Source organism: Stigmatopora nigra, chromosome 5, assembly GCF_051989575.1.
Source record: "Stigmatopora nigra isolate UIUO_SnigA chromosome 5, RoL_Snig_1.1, whole genome shotgun sequence".
Lineage (NCBI taxonomy): Eukaryota > Metazoa > Chordata > Actinopteri > Syngnathiformes > Syngnathidae > Stigmatopora > Stigmatopora nigra.
Window position 1 is genome coordinate 15295619 of NC_135512.1, and position 21053 is coordinate 15316671.

The 21053-nt window shown below is 37.2% G+C and overlaps 1 protein-coding gene across 1 annotated transcript; it reads left to right on the forward strand.

The window, feature by feature from the left end:
* The first annotated feature begins 11140 nt into the window (after positions 1–11140).
* On the forward strand, positions 11141–21018 carry LOC144196737 (regulator of G-protein signaling 5-like). Its single transcript, XM_077717152.1, has 5 exons — positions 11141–11302; positions 12184–12297; positions 15025–15086; positions 18239–18405; positions 18965–21018. Exons 1-5 carry the CDS (start codon positions 11259–11261, stop codon positions 19127–19129), a joined length of 552 nt encoding a protein of 183 aa, XP_077573278.1. The 5' UTR covers positions 11141–11258; the 3' UTR covers positions 19130–21018.
* The last annotated feature ends 35 nt before the right edge of the window (positions 21019–21053 follow it).

A 21053-nucleotide genomic window follows, 5' to 3' on the forward strand; every position in this document is an offset into this window, starting at 1 on the left:
ATCCTATTTTCTCTGTATCTGGAAAATAGCCTAAAAAACTGAATTAATCTTAAACAAAAGTGTGAAAAGGTCAAGCGAAAAAATCTTGCATCTCACTCAACTAGGCAGGTTGGCAGGGTTCAGTTACATAGAGAGAAATATAATGTGTTTAACCGATATTGAGTTATAGGGCGCAGGAACCCATGACAAGGTTGTGGCCTTATTAAATTCTTGTTAGTTTTGCAACAGAGTATTGTACTATAGAAAAAAATAAGAAATTTCCCGAATACGGGGAGAAATAGAGTTCTAATCTAATGTCTGTGGAATGTGTTGTTTAAATTATAACCATAGTGGAGTATTTATTAAAAAGCGTAAAGAAAAGTTTCTTCTTGAAAATACCCAAGAGAATAGGGTTTCATGACAATATATGAAACAGTTACTGTTCCTTATATAGCAGGGGTGTCAAACTCCCTTTGGTCTGCGGGCCGAATACAGCTCAATTTGAGATCAAGCGGGCCGGACCAGTAAACAATTGCAAAATTACCTAGAACTAACAATAAGCCCACTTTTTTCCTTTGCATTAGTCAATAATACTAAAAATTAGTGCAAAGAATGAGTAAATTGTCAAAATGTTTATTAACAGAATTTTCCTTTTACATTATGAACAATATATTATGAACAACCTTTTACCAGGTCAAAGTGGTCCTAGTTCCGCCGCAGTGTTGCTTTCATGTTGTCTACACATACTAAAACACTGCCCCTCTTAGCGGATAGTACAGAGCTACAAATGTTAAAGAAAATTCATATTTTTTTATACAATGCAGCTTTCTTCCCCAGGCCGTACCAAACCACCAGACGGGCCGGATCCAGCCCGCGGGCCGTATGTTTGACACCACTGATATATAGTATTTATAGTTTAAACTCTTCTCTTTGCTCGGAATATTTTGATATTGGAATGAGTATGTTTTAGGTATGCTTTATTTATCTATCAATAACAATGTGGCGAATGTTGACATAACAATAAAAACAACTAGCAAAAACGCTGATGTAGAACTCTGTTTGCTCATGTGGGTATTTTTTTGCTCCCCGCACAAATGGGTCCAGGTTTTATTTGTGGAGAAGGTGGAATAACTCAAATGATTCATTGATATTGTCGGCAATGCAATTGACTAGCCCAGACATGGACAAACTGAGGCCTGCGGGCCACATCCAGCCCGCAAGGCGTTTTAATCCGGCCCGCCGACGTTGTCCAAATAATGTTTTTTTATTCGTATTTTCTATTTTTTTTTTGCCCAAATGGCACCGTCACCTGGAAGCCAGTGGCAGTGGCTGTGTCCACTCTTATTTGTTTTTCGTGTTTCACAGCCCATCTATCTTTTTTTAATTACATTTTAATATTTCTTAATACATTCATTTTGACTTTACGTTTTACTTTATACTTTTTACTTTAATGATGAGTGATGAGTATGTTAATGATTTAGTCCCTTTTTCTGTTTATGTTTCATATGTACTGTTAACAGATGCAGTTTTTTTTTGTATCGTATCTTGTGCTGACCCGGACCATCTGTCAAATTTTTAAAGTCAATGTGGCCCCGGGCTGAAAAGTTTGCCCACCCATGGACTAGCCCAACAGATTGTATTTCTAAAAATGTATTAGTTACATTTTCATGATCTAAAACAACTTGGATTTCTCTCTGTTATTTTATTTTATTTTATTTTGTTTTGTTTTCTTTCTAATAATATCTAACCTCACGGGCCGGCAATTGAGTGGTTAAGGCATCGACCTCATAGTTCTGGGGCCGAGGATTTGATCGCAGGTGGGTCTTCACAGTGTGGAGTTTGCATGTTCTTTCCGGGCTTGTGTGAGTTTTTTCCAGGTTTCCTCCCATATTCCAAAAATATGGATGGTAAGATGGTTGAACGCTCTAAATTGCCTAAGTATTAGTGTGAGGATGAATGGTTGTTACTCTCCTCGAACCCTCCGATTGGCTGGCCACCAATTCAAAATGTCTCCGCCTTGTGCCCGAAGTCAGCTGGGATATGCTCCATACCCCCTACGAGGCTTGGTGAGGATAAGAGGGTCAGAAAAATATTTAGTAAATTAATATTCAATTTGTTCCATCTGATGGTGTAGTGGTTCACTTGCTTGACTTCAGTACTGGTAAGGGTGGGATCATTTCCCACTTAATAACTGTGTGATTGCGATTGCGAATGGTAGGATGTCTCTATGCATGCCCTACAACCGACTGTCAACGAGTCTAGGGAAAAGTCCACCTTTTGCCCAAAGTCAGCTGGGATAGGCTCCAGCATCCTGTGACTCTGCCCAGGATAAGCAGTGTTGAAATGAATAAATACTCAATCTCTCTGAGATCTATTTTTGCCTTCTTTTGCCCTCATGAGATGTTAGCATAATTGCTCAATAAATTATCATTTTCATTAGTTGTTTACCTGTTGTTCCCCCTTTCCAGCTATTTTATAAATTTAACCTTCTCTCCGAGTTTTAGTAGGATATATAGTTAAGATATTGTGGACTGTTGGGTTTATTCTGAATTACTATTATACATATATGTGTAGTAATTCATTTCTTTGTTAAATCATTCTTCCTATTGTTCGGCTCGAGGTCATAAACAGCCGCCTGGTCCACTCTCACGTGGACTTCTTATCCAAGAATTGTTTATACTACATCTCACCCAGTATCGGGCTCTGAGGGCTGTTGATCGGGAGGCAGCAAGGACTCGGCATATCTGAAAGGCCACTTTTTCACCCTTCCCAACCTATTGTTTCACTTTCACACTGATTCTGCAGCGCTGTCAAACCCTACAAATACAATATGCAATTATACATATTTGTGTACAATGACAATAAAGCATTCAAGTCAATTCAATCCACAGGATGATTATTAAATTTGAGCATTTCAAGGATTTTATGTATTTCAGTCCACACATTGCTTCTTTCATCTCAGCTAACATAAATGGAAAATGAAGGAGGAACACTATCTTTGACCTTTAAATAATTTATGTTCCCATTTAGTTTAGAATGTTAAAAAATGTGGACTTTGACAATTATATTTAACTTCCTTTCATCATTCAAAGCCCTTTCTCCTCCAGCTTTTCTATGAAAATCTATGAATTTTCTTAATTACCCTCTAGACTTCAGTGATTGCTTTAGCCAGTTTTTAAACTTGACTCTCAACCGCCATCTGTTTTTGGATATTTTTTTACCTTCTTAACCTATGGATGGGGTTGAATTGTTTTCCTCTGCAATCATCAAGAGAATAAAATCATATTCTTGAACTCGGGACTAAATTAGAGGTGTTCAAGTTTCTAGATAGTGGTGTGATATTAAAGTTACTGAACTCCAACCCACCCCCCAGACCGATTGTCACAAAAATTCATGAGCACGTTGATACTTATTTCAACTTCAATCCCTGTGGTTACTCGGGCTTGTAATTTAAATGGCCAGCAAGTAAAGCAGTTGTGCGCTATTCTCCTAGCTGCCAGGATGCTCACTTCCTCATCGAGATTGAAATTATATTTAGTACGTGTAGATGTTCATGTTGATTTTGGTGAGAAGTGTTTTTCTGCTGCAAAATTCATTTCCATTTACTGATAAGTATATTTCAGCATTTTCAATGTGCTTACATTTATGTTTGCTGGCTTGTCACTCAACCAAACATCATCTTTTGTCTTCTTGCACATACACACCCTGCTGATGATCAAGCCTAACAGCTGTGTACACATGCTTCACTCACCAGCAATTACTCGAGATCCTAAACAGTAAACATGTGAGAAAAATAGCATCCAGACAGAAAACAGGATGATCATGGTCAAAAATATATCCAAGATGGCAGCGCGCACGGGTGCAACGGATTGGGTGTTTATCAGGCTTCGATTATTGATGCCTCCAGCCAAATAGCAAGGGTTTGGATCGGTATTCGATTTTTTATGTCTGGGCTCATGTAGCTGAAACGCGGGGAAATCTTCAGGCATTTCAGTAAAAGTTGGCTTGAAGATAACAACAACTGACCTGTCTGATTATTTCCCCCTGTGTTTTAGAGGTATGTTGTTTTGTTATAGAGACCGATTGAGTGTGGGGTTTGCAAGAGACAATAGTTAGCATGTGAGAAAGAACATAATGTTTAGTAAGGTTTGTTTACTTTTTATGTGTGGGCGTGAATGTGCGAGTCTCGGGTGGAGGACATGTCTAGCCTTTAGCAGGCTACCTTCGTCCGCCATTATAGCGTTAGCATGATAGTGCGCAGTATATGACGGTCGTAGCAAAGGAAACTATGCTATTGAGATTTCATGGGCCTCAAGTAGAGCACATGTAATAGCATTAGCAGCATACCCTCGGCCGCCATTACCGTTAGCATTGTGATGTGTATGTGTGTATGAAAGTCGTAGCAATGAAGCTAAGCTATGCTATTGAGATTCCTTTGTTTGGCCTGCTAACTAGCGACGGACTTTGCTAAGTTGGAAAACAAAAGGTAATACAAGTTACAATAGTCATAAGTTATAACCGTTTATGCAACAAGTACAATGTTTTGGGTTATAACGGGTTGTTAATAATTTATATGTATATATATATATATATATATATATATATATATATATATATATATATATATATATATATATATATATATATATGGGTGTTATTGTATATTATGTTTTTGTGTGAACTGATTATATTATTTTTCAGTAAAAGTTGGCTTGAAGATAACAACAACTGACCTGTCTGATTATTTCCCCCTGTGTTTTAAAGGCAAATTAATTGCTAATTCAACACTAGCTAGCCAGACGCTATTGCGAAATGATAGTTCGAAAGGTGTATCAGGGAAAAGCAAGGGAGGGTGGGGGGGGGGGGGGGACTTTGGTTGTACATACACGAGTGGTGCTGCAACAGTAGGATCTTTAACACTCACTACTACCCGGATTTAGAGATCTTGGCAGTGTGATCCGGGCCCTTCTATCTACCCAGAGAGGTAACGATTGTCGTTGTAATGGCTGTTTACATCCCACCGGTTGCTAACGTTGGCATGGCACTTAGCCACTCCGATGGAGTCTTTATTGTTGCTGTTGACTTCAAAAAAGCATATTTAAAGACTGTTATGCCTAAGTTTATCCATTACGTGAAGTGTCACACCAGAGGAGATATCCATGTTAGACCATGTTTATTCTAATATCAAACATGCTTATAGAGCCACACCCCTCCCTCACCTTGCTGGTTCCGACCATCTCTGCCTGTCCCTCACCCTCTCATACACTCCACGCCGGAGGCGAATAAAGCCACAAATAAAGATGATAAAAACATGGCCCGAGGACGCCCTTTCTCAGCTGCAGGGCTGTTTTCCACACCATTTGTGAACTTTTTGAACACTACAAGCTCCAGTTCTACACGGACACGGTACTTTCCCCCATCAAAAACTGTACGGACAACGTCACAGTTAATAAACGGATACAGGTTTTTCCTAACCAAAAACCCTGGATGGCCATCGAGACACAGGCACTCATCAAATGCCGTAACACTGCCTTCAGGTCAGGGGACAAGGTACAATACAGCTCTGCCAGACCAGAGCTGAAGAGAGTCATTGAAAAAGCCAAGATAGTATATACAAGGAATATTGAAGAGCACTTCACAGGAAAAAACTGAATCATTTCTTAGCCCGCTTTGAGACTGACAAATCAGACCCAGTCTTAACACACCCACCACCATCCTGCAGCAGTACACTGCAGCTTCAGGAACATAAAGTGAGACAGGTACTGCGGACTGTGAACACCAGGAAGGCTGCTGGCCTTGACAGAGTACCTGGAAATGTGCTCAAAGCCTGTGCTGACCAGCTGACTGGGGTTTTCATAAAGATCTTCAATTGTTCCCTGAAACACTCTATCATCCCATCCTGCCTGAAATCTGCCACCATTATCTCTGTCCCTAAGAGCCAAACATTGACAGCCTGAATGATTATAGGCCTGTTACACTTACGCCGGTGATCATGAAGTGCTTTAAAAAGTTGGTCGCCTACCATATCAGGGATACAATCTCTCCTTCAATTAACCCTCACCAGTTTGCCTATAGAGCAAATAGGTCCACTGAAGATGCCATAGCCGTAGCTTATACACAGCACTGAGCCACCTGGAGCACTATGGGAACTACATGAGGATGCTTCATTGACTACAGCTCAGCCTTCAACACTATATACCGGTCATTCTGGCTGGAAAACACTCCCACCTTGGACTATCCTCTTCCATCTGCTACTGGATTTAGTACTTCTTAACCAACCATCCGACTTGGTCCCCACCTCTCTTCCTCCATTACACTGAGCACTGGCTCCCCTCAAGGCGGTGTACTGAGTCCTCCTCTGTACTCCCTTTACATATACGACTGTACACCGACCCACCAGTCTAACTCCATCATCAAATCTGTGGTCGGACTAATCTGGGGGGGGGGGGGGGGGGAGTCTGCTTACAAAGATGAGGTTAACAAACTGTCTTCGTGATGTTTGGGGAGTTTGCATAGACAGGCTCCAGTCCTTCAAATTTCTGGGGGGCCACATCGTGAACAAGCTCTCCTCGTCTACCAACACCACAGCAGTGGTGAAGAAGGCCCAGAAACGACTCAATTTCCTGAGGGTACTGAGGAGGAACAACATGGACACTAAGCTTCTGGTAACCTTCAATAGAGCCACCTGGCATCCAGGCATACTGCATTACAGTGTGGTATGCTGGAAACACAGCAGCAGACAGAAAAGCCATGCAAAGAGTGTTCAAATCAGCACCGCCCAGAAGATCATTGGCTGCTCTCTGCCCTCACTGGATGACGTTGCCAGCCCTTGCTACCTCAGCAGAGCCAGGAACATTGTCAGGGACCAATACCACCCTGGTCACAACCTGAACCAGTTGCTGCCAGCAGAACTCTGAAATTGCGTTAACACGACACACAATCCCTTCTGTGCGATAACTTCGGGGTGTGCAATAAAAATGTGCAATATCTTAGATTGTGCAACATTTTAGAATTAACCTAGCCGGGATGTGACTTTTATATTAATATTTATGTTTTTTACTGGGAAAACGCACTTTGTGGATTATCACCACCAATTTTGTTAGAAGATGCGATGTGATTTGATTTGATTTGTTTTTAATTTGATTTGAAATGGTAGTACTGGGACATTAAAAATGAATTCTGAAAAATCCAAAACAATTGTTTCATATTTTTTGTATTATTTCTGGTCTATTATTTATATCCAAAATGTGACAAAATTTTGAAAAAATCTGAAAGTAGATTTTTATAGGTTAGTTCATAATCACATTGAATTTCCGTGTCTTTAAGGGCTGAAGCAAATGTTCTGTGCCACAGCGGAATGCAATATACTCCTTGTGTGTATGCTTTCTATTGTGCTATTAGTTCAGAAAATGGAGCAAGAATTATTAATAATGTATTCAAAGTAGAGCTGGGCGATATGAGAAAAAAAGTTTATCACGATAAAAATAATCAGTCGATATCGATTATTATCAGGATAACTATCATCTTTGAGTAAGTATATAAGTTACTTTTAAAAATAAGATATCGCCCTCCTTACACTAGGAAAAGTAAATGATAAAACGTGCAGAAATTTGGACAGGCGTCTTTATTTTTATAAATTTGCTTTCAAACTAAAAGTTGCTGTGCAATATGCTTTGGCAAGCAGATTATTTTAAGACTCACAAAAATCTAAAGTGTAATTTTACCTAACATATGGCCATTTAGAAAAAGAATAAAATAGAACAAAATTGAAAGTAGGAACTTAACTTATCATATATATATATATATATATATATATATATATATATATATATATATATATATATATATATATATATATATATATATATATATATATATATATATATATATATATATATATATATATATATATATATATATATATATATATATATATATATATATATATATATATATATATATATATATATATATATATATATATATATATATATATATATATATATATATATATATATATATATATATATATATATAATATAAAATATTTAATGATTTCCTTTCTGAGAAAAACGTTCGAATGAACATTTTTAAATCTAATGTCTATGTTTTTTTATCACATTTTTGAAAACAAAAATGTTGTTTTTTCAAAATGAAAATAATTTAATAAAATGTTTACTCTTTCTATTAACTGGTTTTTAATGAATAATTTAATATTTCCCAGGTATTTTTTAAAAAAGTAAATACCAAATAAAATTAAATATAATAATCTTTGCTATCGAGGGACTCTGGCAGATTTTTGGCCAATTTTTAATATCTAAAAATTATTTATTGATCACCAGAAAAGTCAATTCTTTCGGGGATTGATTGTGGCACCTTATCTGCCTGACATATTTGAGTCGCTTTGAATAAAACCGGAAATACTGCATGTATGTGACAAAAAAAATAGTTTGACAACCTTAAAAAGGGGTCAAAAGTGGGAGAGGTTGAAGAAGGATGTTTGGGTTGGATATTTATCTTTTTTAAATGGGCGAGTCCAATCCTTATTATTGAAGACTGAATGAGTGCCTATACACACTGGAAAAATAATCTGCATTCCATTCTGCCCAATAAGCATTGTCAAGTTCTTTTCCAGTTTCTTCAAATTTTGCCCCAAACTTGAAAAAAGGGGCCCCAATCTTCTCCCAAGAACAACTCAAGTCCTTCCAGTTTGCAGTTTTATTGAAGATTTTCAGTGATAGCTTATTGTTGGAAGGGTTACCTATTGTTGCTGCTGATAGTTGTTGTTGTTGTTAGGCCACCCAGGCGCCTAGGGGTTACCCTCAGCCGCGCTAGAGCTGCCACTGGAACGCGGATTAGTTCATCCGGGGGGTAGCCGGAGGTGTGGGGCAGTCGAATATCTCTGGCTGGATGAAATACGTAGGGTGCCACGTTCCTAATTGGCAGCTCTGGGTGGTATTTGTTGGATTCGAAGGCTGCGGCGGGCTGCCTCTCAGGAGACACCTCGTGAAGGTTCCAACTTTGTCTCCCTGTTGCTGCTGATTTGTTGTTGTTGTTGTTAGGCCACCCAGGTGCCTAGGGGTTACCCTCAGCCGCGCTAGAGCTGCCACTGGAATGCGGATTAGTTCATCCGGGGGGTAGCCGGAGGTGTGGGGCAGTTGAATTTCTCTGGCTGGATGAAAAACATAGGGTGCCACGTTCCTGGTTGGCAGCTCTGGGTGGTATTTGTTGGATCCGATGGCCGCGATGGGTTTAGGATTAGGTTGAAAACCAGTTGTGTGTGATCAGGTCTGAAGTGTATTTCTGGTTGAGTATCATGTCTTGTTTCAAGGCTGGACTTATATAGGGATCATGACTTATGAACTCAGGCAGGAAGTGAGGCAAGGTGAGTCTGATTGGGTTTTGTCTGCCCCCTGTTGGTCTGGAGGGGTAGCAGACATGTCCTCTCCATAGTTGACTTGACAGGCATTAAAAAGAATTAATAATCAAATCTAAATCAAATCAAAAGCCTCTATTGTCATCATACACAGCTGCCTATAACGAAATGGGTGATGCTACTCCACAAAGTGTGTTTTCCCAGTATAAAAACATAAATAGTAAAATAAAAGTATCAAAAGTCACATCCCGGCTAGGTAAATTCTAAAATATTGCAGTCTAAGATATTGCACATTGTTATTGCACACACCGAATTTATTGCACCGAATTGATTGTGTGTCGTCCTAACGCAATTTCAAAGTCCTGATGGCTGTGGTAAAAAAACTGTCCTTAAGTCTATTTGTCCACGCCTTGTGAGACCTGTAGCGTCTGCCAGCGTGCAGCAGCTGGACCAGGTTGTGACCAGGAAGGTATTGGTCCCTGACAATGTTCCTGTTTCTGCTGAGGTAGCCGTGTTGTTGATAGACTAGGAGAGGTTGTCTGTGATGTGGACCCCCAGGAAGTCTCAGGACTTGACCCTGTCTACGCATACTCCATTTATGAGGAGTGGGGCCAGATCTGGGCTACATTTGCAAAATTCCAGGATTATTTATTTAGTTTATGTGGTGTTTAGTGTGAAATTGTTCGGCAAACACCACGAAGACAGTTTGTTGACCTCATCTCTGTAAGCAGACTCATACCCCCTAAGATGAGCCCGACCACCGTAGTGTCATTGTTAGATTTGATGATGGAGTTAGACTGGTGGGTCGGTGAAGTTCTTAATCCAATAGCAGATAGAAGAGGATAGTCCAATGTGGGAAAGTTTGTCAGCCAGTATGTCTGGTATTACAGTGTTGAAGGCTGAGCTATAGTCAATGAATAGCTTCCTCACGTAGGTTCCATGGTGCTCCAGGTGGCTCAGTGCTGTGTTTAGAGCTACGGCGATGGCGTCCTCAGTAGACCTATTTGCTCTATAGGCAAACTGGTGAGGGTCAACTGAAGGAGAGATTGTATCCCTGATATGGTAGGCGACCAACTTTTCAATGCACTTCATGATCACCGGCATAAGTGTAACAGGCCTATAATCATCCAGGCTGTCAATGTTTGGCTCTTAGGGAGGGATAATGGTGGCAGATTTCAGGCAGGATAGGGTGATGGATGGTCCATCCATTCACTCTCACATCTAGGGGCAATTTAGAGTGTCCAATCAGTCTACCATGGGTGTTTTTTTTTGTGGAAGGAAACCGGAGTACCCGGAGAAAACTCATGCAGGCTCGGGGAGAGCATGCAAACTCCACACAGGTGGAACAACCTGGATTTGAACCCAGGACCCAAGAGCTGTGAGGCTGTTGTACTAACTACTCAATCCACCGGGACGCCGCTCTTCATTTCTAAAGACAATATAAATTTAGTCTGCTTGTGTCAAAATTCCTCTAAAACCATCCAAACATGAAAGTTCATACTCTGCCTTCCTATTGAGACACCAAATTGAGAGTGAACTGGAATACTATTTCCCAAAACAGGATGTGTGGGTGGTCGTGTTTATTAAAAAAAAAAAAAATCTAATTATTATGAATTACCTTGTAATTAAGAATGCTGTAACACAATCCCAACAGTATGAAATCTTAACTACAAAGGTGCTCAAATATAAACACCTGTTTTTCTTTGTCGAGGCTCTGCGGCTGCACACATTCCAGTCTGATTGGCTTCACTTTTGGCGCACAGCCCAGAGGGTGTCTGCATATAACCTCGTTGTGTTTAAAGCCAGTGCCAGAAAGCAAGAGGAACTCTCAGGCTCATTGTGGACTAAAAGACTAAAGGTTAATCAACAAATTTTTTAGCAGCTTGCCTGAGGGTTTTGCAAAATGTGTAAGGGATTAGCTGCCTTGCCTCAAAGCTGCCTCGTAAGGTAAGGCAACTAGCTATTAAATATACATTTTCATATAACTAGCAATTAATGTATGATGCTATATTTGATTTACTGGTAGTATGTCGAATATATTGTATTCTAGTGATAAAATACGTTGGCTTGTTGTTTTGTTTTGTTATAATATCTTAACTTGATCACTGTTTTCTGAAAATATTTTACTTCATTTGTCTCCACCACATGTAATTTTACAGATGAATTATTGATTTATGATCCAAATTCCTATTAGGATAAAATAAAAAAACTACATGTGCCACATAATAATATGTTTTGGTTCAAACATCGCAAATCAGTTTGTGTATTTTAGTATGTACAGTGTCCATTCTAAGAAGTATCATTGAAATGACAGTACCATATTGCATATTTTGGGTAGGTTTGTGTCCTGTTGAGCATTGTTTGGTTGTTTTTGTTCATGTTTTGTTTAATTAATTATCTTAGTGTTAATTTGATATGTAACCATATTATTTTAGTTCCTGATAGAGAAGTGCAAAATAAATATTTCATTCATTCACTCATTCATATTCCTTGCTGTAGATATTTAAATTGAAAACAAAAAAGAAATGTGATGATTTAAAAATGGCAACTAGTTGTTAGACAATTTGTAGTTTACTTTTGAGTTCCCTTGAGAATGGCCCCCACATCTCAAGAGGGGCAACACTGTTTGTGTCTTTTCACATAGCTAATATCTCTCCTTGCATGCAGGCCATCTTATTCAATGTACTCTGGTGTAATACAAATGCACTTTATATATGCAACTACTGCTAAGATCAATGTTATCTTGAGGGTCATAATGAGTACAATCAAATGTTTTAAAAAATCCCCCCAAAAAGCTATAACATTCCCCCCTTCGTCATGTCTTACAGGGCAAAGGAGATCAAGTCAAAATTGGGAGTTTTTCTGCAAAAGCCAGAAAATGCAATCGACATCATTGTTCCTTATCCGGAAAAAACGGAGAAGAAGCCAGAGAAGTTGCAGAAGTAACTTTTTTTTTGTTCTGCTTTGGGGAGGGACACAGTATCACAGACAATCCTTATTTAACTGGTTTAATTATATTTTATGTCAAGTAGCAAGCCAGAGCATATTAAACAAAGGCAAGCTAAAACAGTTGAAACAATCACAGGTTGAAGGCATTCAAATCCATCCATAACCCTCAAAATTATTTTTGGATGGTAGAATCTAACAAACAAAAACACAAATTTATTGATTTTACATAATTTCTCATACTTAATTGAACATAATTTCTATGGTGTTTCCTTTTTTAAAACTAATAAGATTTGTTGTTTCATGAAGAGACAGCAGTTAATACTTTCCTTTTTAAAACATGGTGGCATGTACTGTATTATTGATTACTCTTGGCTTAACCTGTTTGTACTGTTTTGGCCAAATAAAAATAGGCTGAATAAGGATTAATCAAATGTTTATTGAATGCATGTTTATTTTATTTGCACTTGGTAGAGCCGATCTGAGCATTGTGGTTCTAAAAAGTCATCACAGAGTCTCTTAAACCATGAATTACAGTGATCCCTCGCCACTTCACATTCCAGCTATTGCGCCTGCAGAGCTACGCGGATTTTTTTCAGGAAATAAAAAATGTAAAGATATTAAATTTAAATTATAAATTACATCGTCCTACAATGTGTGGAAACAAAATATTCAATTAGAATTAGTAATTTCATCATTTTATAAAATTTAAAACACAAAAAATGTGTGTATGGGCAAAGCATCATGGGGGATCACGGCCGCATCACGGGCATAAACGCTAGCTGATTGGCCAGCTGAATGCTCACTGAATATACTCGACTCCTCATTGGCCCATTCACCACGGATGCCCTTTCTCAGTCCACGCCTATCTCGTGCTATACAGTACGCTTCTCGCCAAGTTAAGCGTAAAAGTTTTGTGAAGCCCTTCGTGATGCCTCCCAAACACTCTCCATGCACTGGTTATTTGGATCCGTGATTGTAGGGCGAAGCAAATCAGCCTGGACGGAAACTTAATCCGAAGTAAGGCTGAATCATTGTTTGATGCCATGGTGCATGCGAGTGGTGACGACGACGTCAACGTTCTGGATGAGGAAGAAGACGTCGACGAAGGTGATCCCCTGCCCGGTGCTTCAAGCCAGACTAACCCACGACCACGTACGGCTTTCGCTGCCAGCAAGGGCTGGCTTGAGAGGTTTAAGCGGCGAGTTGGACTAAGGAATGTGTTGCTGCATGGAGATGCAACCTCTGCAGACGGAGCCGCAGCGAGGCGTTATGTTGAGGATGTGTTTCCGGGAATGATAGAAGAAAAGGGCTATGCCCCGAAGCAAGTCTTTAATATGGATAAAACAGGACTCTACTGGAAGAGGATGCCGTCCCGAACATTTCTTTTCAAGGACGAACTTCAGAAGACAGGTTTCAAAGCCCACAAGGATCGAGTGACTCTGCTATGATGTTTTTGAATTTCCGAGTTTTCTCAATAAAAGTTTACATTTATTACATTTGCTGTTTTTTACTCTATATATATATACTATATTGGATTTGTTTGTATGCACCAACATAACACAGGCATTCTAATGTGGAATAAAACACCTGAATGAACAGCATATTAGCCTGGTGGTGGTTTTGTGCACGTGTTATACGTTTCTATAAGCGTTTTTGATGGCGCCCGGCAATTTCGAGCTTTCACACTACTATGGGGGGGGTGTCCCGGTCCCCATTAACCGCGATAAGCGAGGGATCACTGTATTGTTGAGGCACCAGAAAAAAATTATAATGACATTGGCCTCATGTGAGCATAAAGCAGCAGACTAGCGGGTGAGTGGTTAGCAGGTCCGCCTCACAGCTCTCTGGTCCTGGTTTCAAATCAGCGATTCACGGTGTCCCCCCGCCCACTACTTCCATCTTCTCCGCGCACAGCAATCATATGGAGCGCACAAAATAAAATCCAACCTTTTCTTTTTTTAAAATCTGCTGTGCGTGTGTGTGTGTATGTATATATATATATATATATATATATATATATATATATATATATATATATATATATATATATATATATATATATATATATATATATATATATATATATATATATATATATATATATATATATATATATATATATATATATATATATATACATATATATATATATACATATATATACATATATATATATACATATATATATATATATATATATATATATATATATATATATATATATATATATATATATATATATATATATATATATATATATATATATATATATATATATATATATATATATATATATATATATATATATATATATATATATATATATATATATATATATATATATATATATATATATGTATATATATATATATATATATATATATATATATATATATATATATATATACACATATACATATATATATATATATATATATATATATATATATATATATATATATATATATATATATATATATATATATATATATATATATATATATATATATATATATATATATATATATATATATATATATAGATACATCATTAGAGGGAAAAAAATAAGAATAGTCCCATATGGAATGATATGGATGGATTTTTGTAAGAATTCTGAATGTTCTGTTCTTCAAAAAGAGAAAAAATATATTTTACTTTAGATTTAAAAGATGAATTAAGTTTCTAGGGCATTATGTTAACATATGCTATTCCCTGCACAGACCTTCAAGAGAGGAAGCTGCTCAGTGGCGTGAGAGTCTGGATCGTGTTCTGAACAACAGTTGTAAGTTGACTCTCTTGTTATCTTTGTCTTACTATTTGGATTTGATTGGATTAATAAGTTGAAATTGTTCAAATTGAGGTTGATTCAAGGCCTATATAAGTACATTGAAGGTTTATTTAAGTGCATTTGTATGTTTAAGGCTTGTATAAGTAATCAGCATTTGTTTCACATGAAATGGCTTTCCTCTTCCTTGCACCTCCCTCATGAGAAGCCTTTCGCTTTTCGCCAACTATATTGAATAATGGATGCACGATATATTTCATGATAAAAATTAAAAAGGGTCTTTGCGCACTGGAGATACATCACGCACTTCCGCACTGCAACGAACTGGGCAGAGGAAGGTAGATGCTGGGTGAGCTGAGCTCTCATAGCGCCAGACGTCGGAATTAGCGCCGGAAAGAAGCACTACTCGGAAAAAGGCGCGCAATACAAAATTGAACTTATAATCATTTTTCAACACATACATACCTATTTATAAATTTATTTATGGCTCAATTCATCTAAAATGCATTAAATCTACATATATTGTTGTGAAATTAATCCTTGATTGTATTATAAAAAAGATTAGAGAATAAAGAATGAAAGAATTGACAATGTGGGATATTTAATAGGATTCGATGCAGAGAGTTGCAAATTCAAATGCAACTTGTAAACAAAAACAAAGCAAGTGAGGTGTCCTCCCCTTAGCCCAGAAGCCTTATACATTCAAATGGCATGTTTAGTCTTATATTTTTTTCCCATGCAGATCAGTGTCCCCAAAGACGCCTGCTCACAAAACAACAATTAAGATTATTTAGGCAAGGTTCCAACTTTTTGATAACATAGATATGTCTTAATATGTCAATCACTCTCTCCCATTCACTCATTTCCCATATCACCCATCCTCGAAATGATTGGGAGGGTTGTTGGACCCTAACCCAGCTGTCTTCAGGCGAAAGGCAGACTACACCCTAGACTGATCGCCAGTCAGTCCTAGGGCACAAAGAGAGACAGACGATCACTTACTCCCGCAATCACACTGCCATTGAGTCAGAAACGAACCCAGACTGGCCACACCAAAGTCAGGCGGAAGAGCCACTACACTAGTGTTTCCAGACCACTGTTGGTCTTTCGCATCATAGAAAATTGTAAATACACAAGACAAATGAGTGTGAGGTTTCTTTGCATTCAATGGTCTACAAACCATAGTGCAGGGGCACACTGTACTGTTTGTGATACTGCATTTTTATTGGTTCACGGCATAAAAAACACTATTTAACATTTCCAACAATGCTATTAAAAAGGTCAGGGTGTGCAGTGGTGTGGGGGGGATTGGGGGCTGCGAATTATGGACAAACGTATCCTGACTGAGTCAACAAATCTAAAAGGTCACTAAAATATGCATCCACTATTTATTGTATCAACTTTTCAGTATTTGTGTGAAGCAGTTCTTGGTTTGAGTGGCCTCAATTAATGGTGCTCGAACGTTTGGTCGCTGGTCTTTTGGTCGCCGGTCTTTTGGTCGCCGGTCTTTTGGTCGCCGGTCAATTGGTGAAAATTATATTCACGAGAGAGAGTTTAATATCTAAGAGAGAGAGTTTAATATCTAAGTACTGTTGAAAACAGTAGATATTTAGATATCAAACTCTCTCTTATGAATATAATTTTGAGAGCTGGTTTCAACAGTACTTAGATATTAAATAGTACTTAGATATTAAACAGTACTTGGTTATTAAACAGTATTTGGATATTAAATAGTACTTAGATAATAAGCTCTCTCTCTCTCTCTTGTCTGTTTATGAGCAATCATAGGTTGAAAAAATGTCTGCCTGCATCGCCCCAAATTTACAGAAAAACAGCACTATTCCCAGGGCCGCAAAAACCTTTTAATACATCATCTGTATATCTACAGGTAGCATCACATAAATATGCAGTATATACTGGTACAGTATTTTTTGAATTAGATTTCATCTAATACAAAGTTATCAGTTGCAAATCTGAGCCTTAAATTCCAAATTTATAGTTAGTATTCAGACAATATATTTTTGAGTTTGAATTTGGGTACAGTAAACACAAATAGGCTATGAAAATTGAACATTATTTTACAACACAATATGTATATATATATATATATATATATATATATATATATATATATATATATATATATATATATATATATATATATATATATATATATATATATATATATATATATATATATATATATATATATATATATATATATATATATATATATATATATATATATATATGTATATATATATTTCATAAAATTTTAGGTTATGCTATTGTATTATTTTATTTATTTGTAAGATTGCATTTTTGAGCCTGCAATCTGGTTCCAGGAGCAACTACCATTCTATAAACACTACAATTTATTTTGATGGCAATAATTTAGTACTGCTTAGTATTTTGAGCATTAACTTTTAACTGAGTATTTTGTTAAGGTAAAAAAAAGAGCTTGTTGACATTATTTGGGCGTCTCTGTGTATCTTAGCAGCTTGATTACTACTCAGAGCTATATTTAAAGGCAAGTCAGCCATTAATGGTAAAAGGTGGATGAAAGCCTGGGGGCTTCAGAGAAGGCTTATCATCTGTTGCATGGATTTGATCAGACAATGGAACCTTAAAGTGCATTGTTTAGAATTACAATGGGGTTTAATGAGTTCTTGTTACATCACAACTTGTTTTAGGAAAAACAACAATAATGTTTGGGTTAAAACTTATATTTGCAGTTTTTTCAAGGACCTGGGTTAGGGATCTGGTCTGGAGCATATTTCAGCCAATTATGGGGAAAAGGTAGGGGACACCACCCTTATTTGGTGGCTAGCCAATCCCAGGACACAAGGAGACAGACAACCATCTACACACCCACACACTCATACCAAAGGGCAATTTATACAACCAGCCTACCATACATGTTTTGGGATGTAGTAGGACAAACCCAGTTTGTTACATTACTTCCATTAAGCAAAGAATATTATATTGGATTCAGTGTTTAAAATTGTCACTTGGAAGTGAAGTCACTATTCGTCCATGTATAAACATATGTATACTCTATGTCTATAGTACAATAGGTTTTAGCCTAAATGTATTTATAAAAAAAAAATGATGGTGATCTTAAATGTTTCCCATCTTCTGTCCATTAGATGGTCTTTCGACTTTCCGTGCCTTTTTGCAGTCTGAGTTCAGTGATGAGAATATTGAGTTCTGGATGGCCTGTGAGGATTTCAAGAAGATCAAGAACCCAGTGAAGATGGCCACCAAGGCAAAAATGATATATGAAGACTTTATTCAGTCAGAAGGACCTAAAGAGGTGAGGCTTCCGTTCGTCTGAATGAATTAACAGTACACTAAAACTTACTAACAGACAACTTATTGTGGAGAGGAGGCAGGATTCGAACAGTACACAAAATAAGTATAGTAGTTTATTGTATAAAATCGCTGTATGTTTTAATTAAAAAGAAAAAACACGATGGCCAGCCAAATAACTTAAAATCAACAAAATCTATGGTATTCAAATGAACGAGATCATATTTCCACAGTCAGGTTCCTATGCTTGCCAAAACAGACATATCCAATGGTAAATATGCTATCTCAACAGCAATACAATGCAACTGAGAACAAAATTCCTCCATACCGTGCATCCTCAAAGGTTGCGGGGGTTGCTGGCCAAATCCAGCTGATTAAGGGCGAAAGGTAGACTACAACCTAAGCTGGACACCAGTTAGCCGTAAGGCACGCGGAGAAACAAATTACCCTCCACACTCAGGCCTAGGCGTGAATTGCACGTCCCGCCCCTGCCTTCTCGTATCACTCAACAATTAATTGTTGGATTTTTCACTGACAGAATTTACTTTGATCTCCTGCCGCAGGTCAATATTGACCATTTTACCAAGGATGTGACCCTGAGGAATTTTGTAGATCTTTCCCCTGAAACCTTCAACCTGGCTCAAAAGCGGATCCATGCCTTGATGGAAAAAGACTCCTTTGGTCGCTTCCTGAGGTCTGAGCAGTACCAGGAGCTTTTGGTCAACTAAACCCAACAAGGAAACCGAGCAGCTGGGTGGGGAGATGTTGAATTGATAGAAATGTGTGTTTTAGCCAAATAAAAAGAATTATTACAATATAATTTAAGAAAATAAATGCTCAATTCAAAATTTTAGAAATATATAATCATTTTTGGGGGGTTTAAAAAAACACCTCCCAACCCAACGCAGACTTCCCAATCCTTTTCAATGTGTAAACTGCTCAGAATAAATTTGACTGTCACTCCCCCTACCCTAACCTCTAGCGTTCAGGCAAAACTACTATTGTAATTCCTGCAAAAACTGACAAATCACTATAGAACATGTTGAGACAACTTGCTTTGGTTTGGAAAAATACAAACTAATATGATAATGACTAAAATGATTCTATTATATCTTTTATTATATAAACTATGTGATAATTTAATTAGATTGACCTTCGCAAAGATTATGACTAGACTATGGTGAATAACAATGCGTTTGTCACTGAAAAGCAAGTTTAATACAGGCATAGTTAGATAAGTTAGTTATGAATGAACCTGAGAGCCGTGACCCATTTAAAACCATTGGTATTCATTTCAATGGAGAAGGTGAGCCATCACCTGTCAGCTAATATCCCTCACCACTCATTACCCTTCTCGTTATTTTATATTGTTTGACCCAAATCTGTGGATCCGGTTAAAAAAAATCCCATTAGTTCGTTTTTAACACTGCCCCCAAATCCGTTACTGCAAATTATTGACACATTGACTGAATTAAATATGTACAAGCCACCTGCAAATTACTCTTTAAAATAGTGAATGATGATCACAAAACTGTACTTGTATTTCCCCTTTCTTTTTCCTTCCAAACACAAGTTTACCTACACTACAGCCACCAAATGCCCTTATTGGCTGTAATGAGAGTCAACCTTGAGAACAGACCTGGCCAGTTGGTTCAGTGGCCAAGCCCCTTGACTACCATTGAACTACAAGTTGTTTGGATGGGAAATCGAGTGGGAGTGAATCTCAGAATGAGGGAGCCGTATGGCTAAATATTTTTAGAGTATACACAAAACTATTAGCTACCTTCAGTAGTGTTTTCCCATGTGCTTCTACTTACAGTGTGGAAAATTTAATCAGTTTGATGCCCTTTTTGTTCTTTTAACATTCACACATAGTCCACACAAAATAATTTAGGATTGCTGCAGGATACATCTTATCTGGTAGTTGATCCGATTCTTTGATAATGTTGATGTTGATTATAAAAAAATGTAAAAAATGAATGAATGAATAAATAAATAAATAAATAAGTTAATAACTTAATAAGTAAATAAGTAAACACATAAATAAATAAAAATGAATCCAAATTGCATACTACACATATTATACTTCATATTATTACATCATGTAATCCCTATAAATTGAAATACTGATTCACAATAGGTGAATGTTGATGGAAAGAGTAGTGGGTTTGACGTTTGTGCTCAATTTAAATTCACAGTGTGACGATGTACTCATATTATGTAATCTGTTTTTGTATCTTACTAAATGTTTTTTGTTGTAACCAACACATTATTAATTTCATATTCATCACTTCATAATTCCTTTTTGCTCTGAGATTTACAGTGTCAGGTAGAAATATGGTACAGATTAGCCAGTCTGATACCATACACAAGGGATTCAAAATATCATTGCGATCAGCAAAGCAATCAGGACTTTGAAAGTGCCGAATATGTCCTACAATCGTGCATGCATGTGTTGAAGTTGATCACACAAATATATCTCTGCATACTACTTTTGAAGATGTATTCATTTTACATGTGTACAGTATCTATCCGGACATAAACAACTATCCATTACTGTCCAACCAAATGGTGAGACGCCGGGGGATTGAACACATAAAAAAATGATTGGAAATGGGCGGTGTTCTGGTATTTCATCAAAACATTTTCACG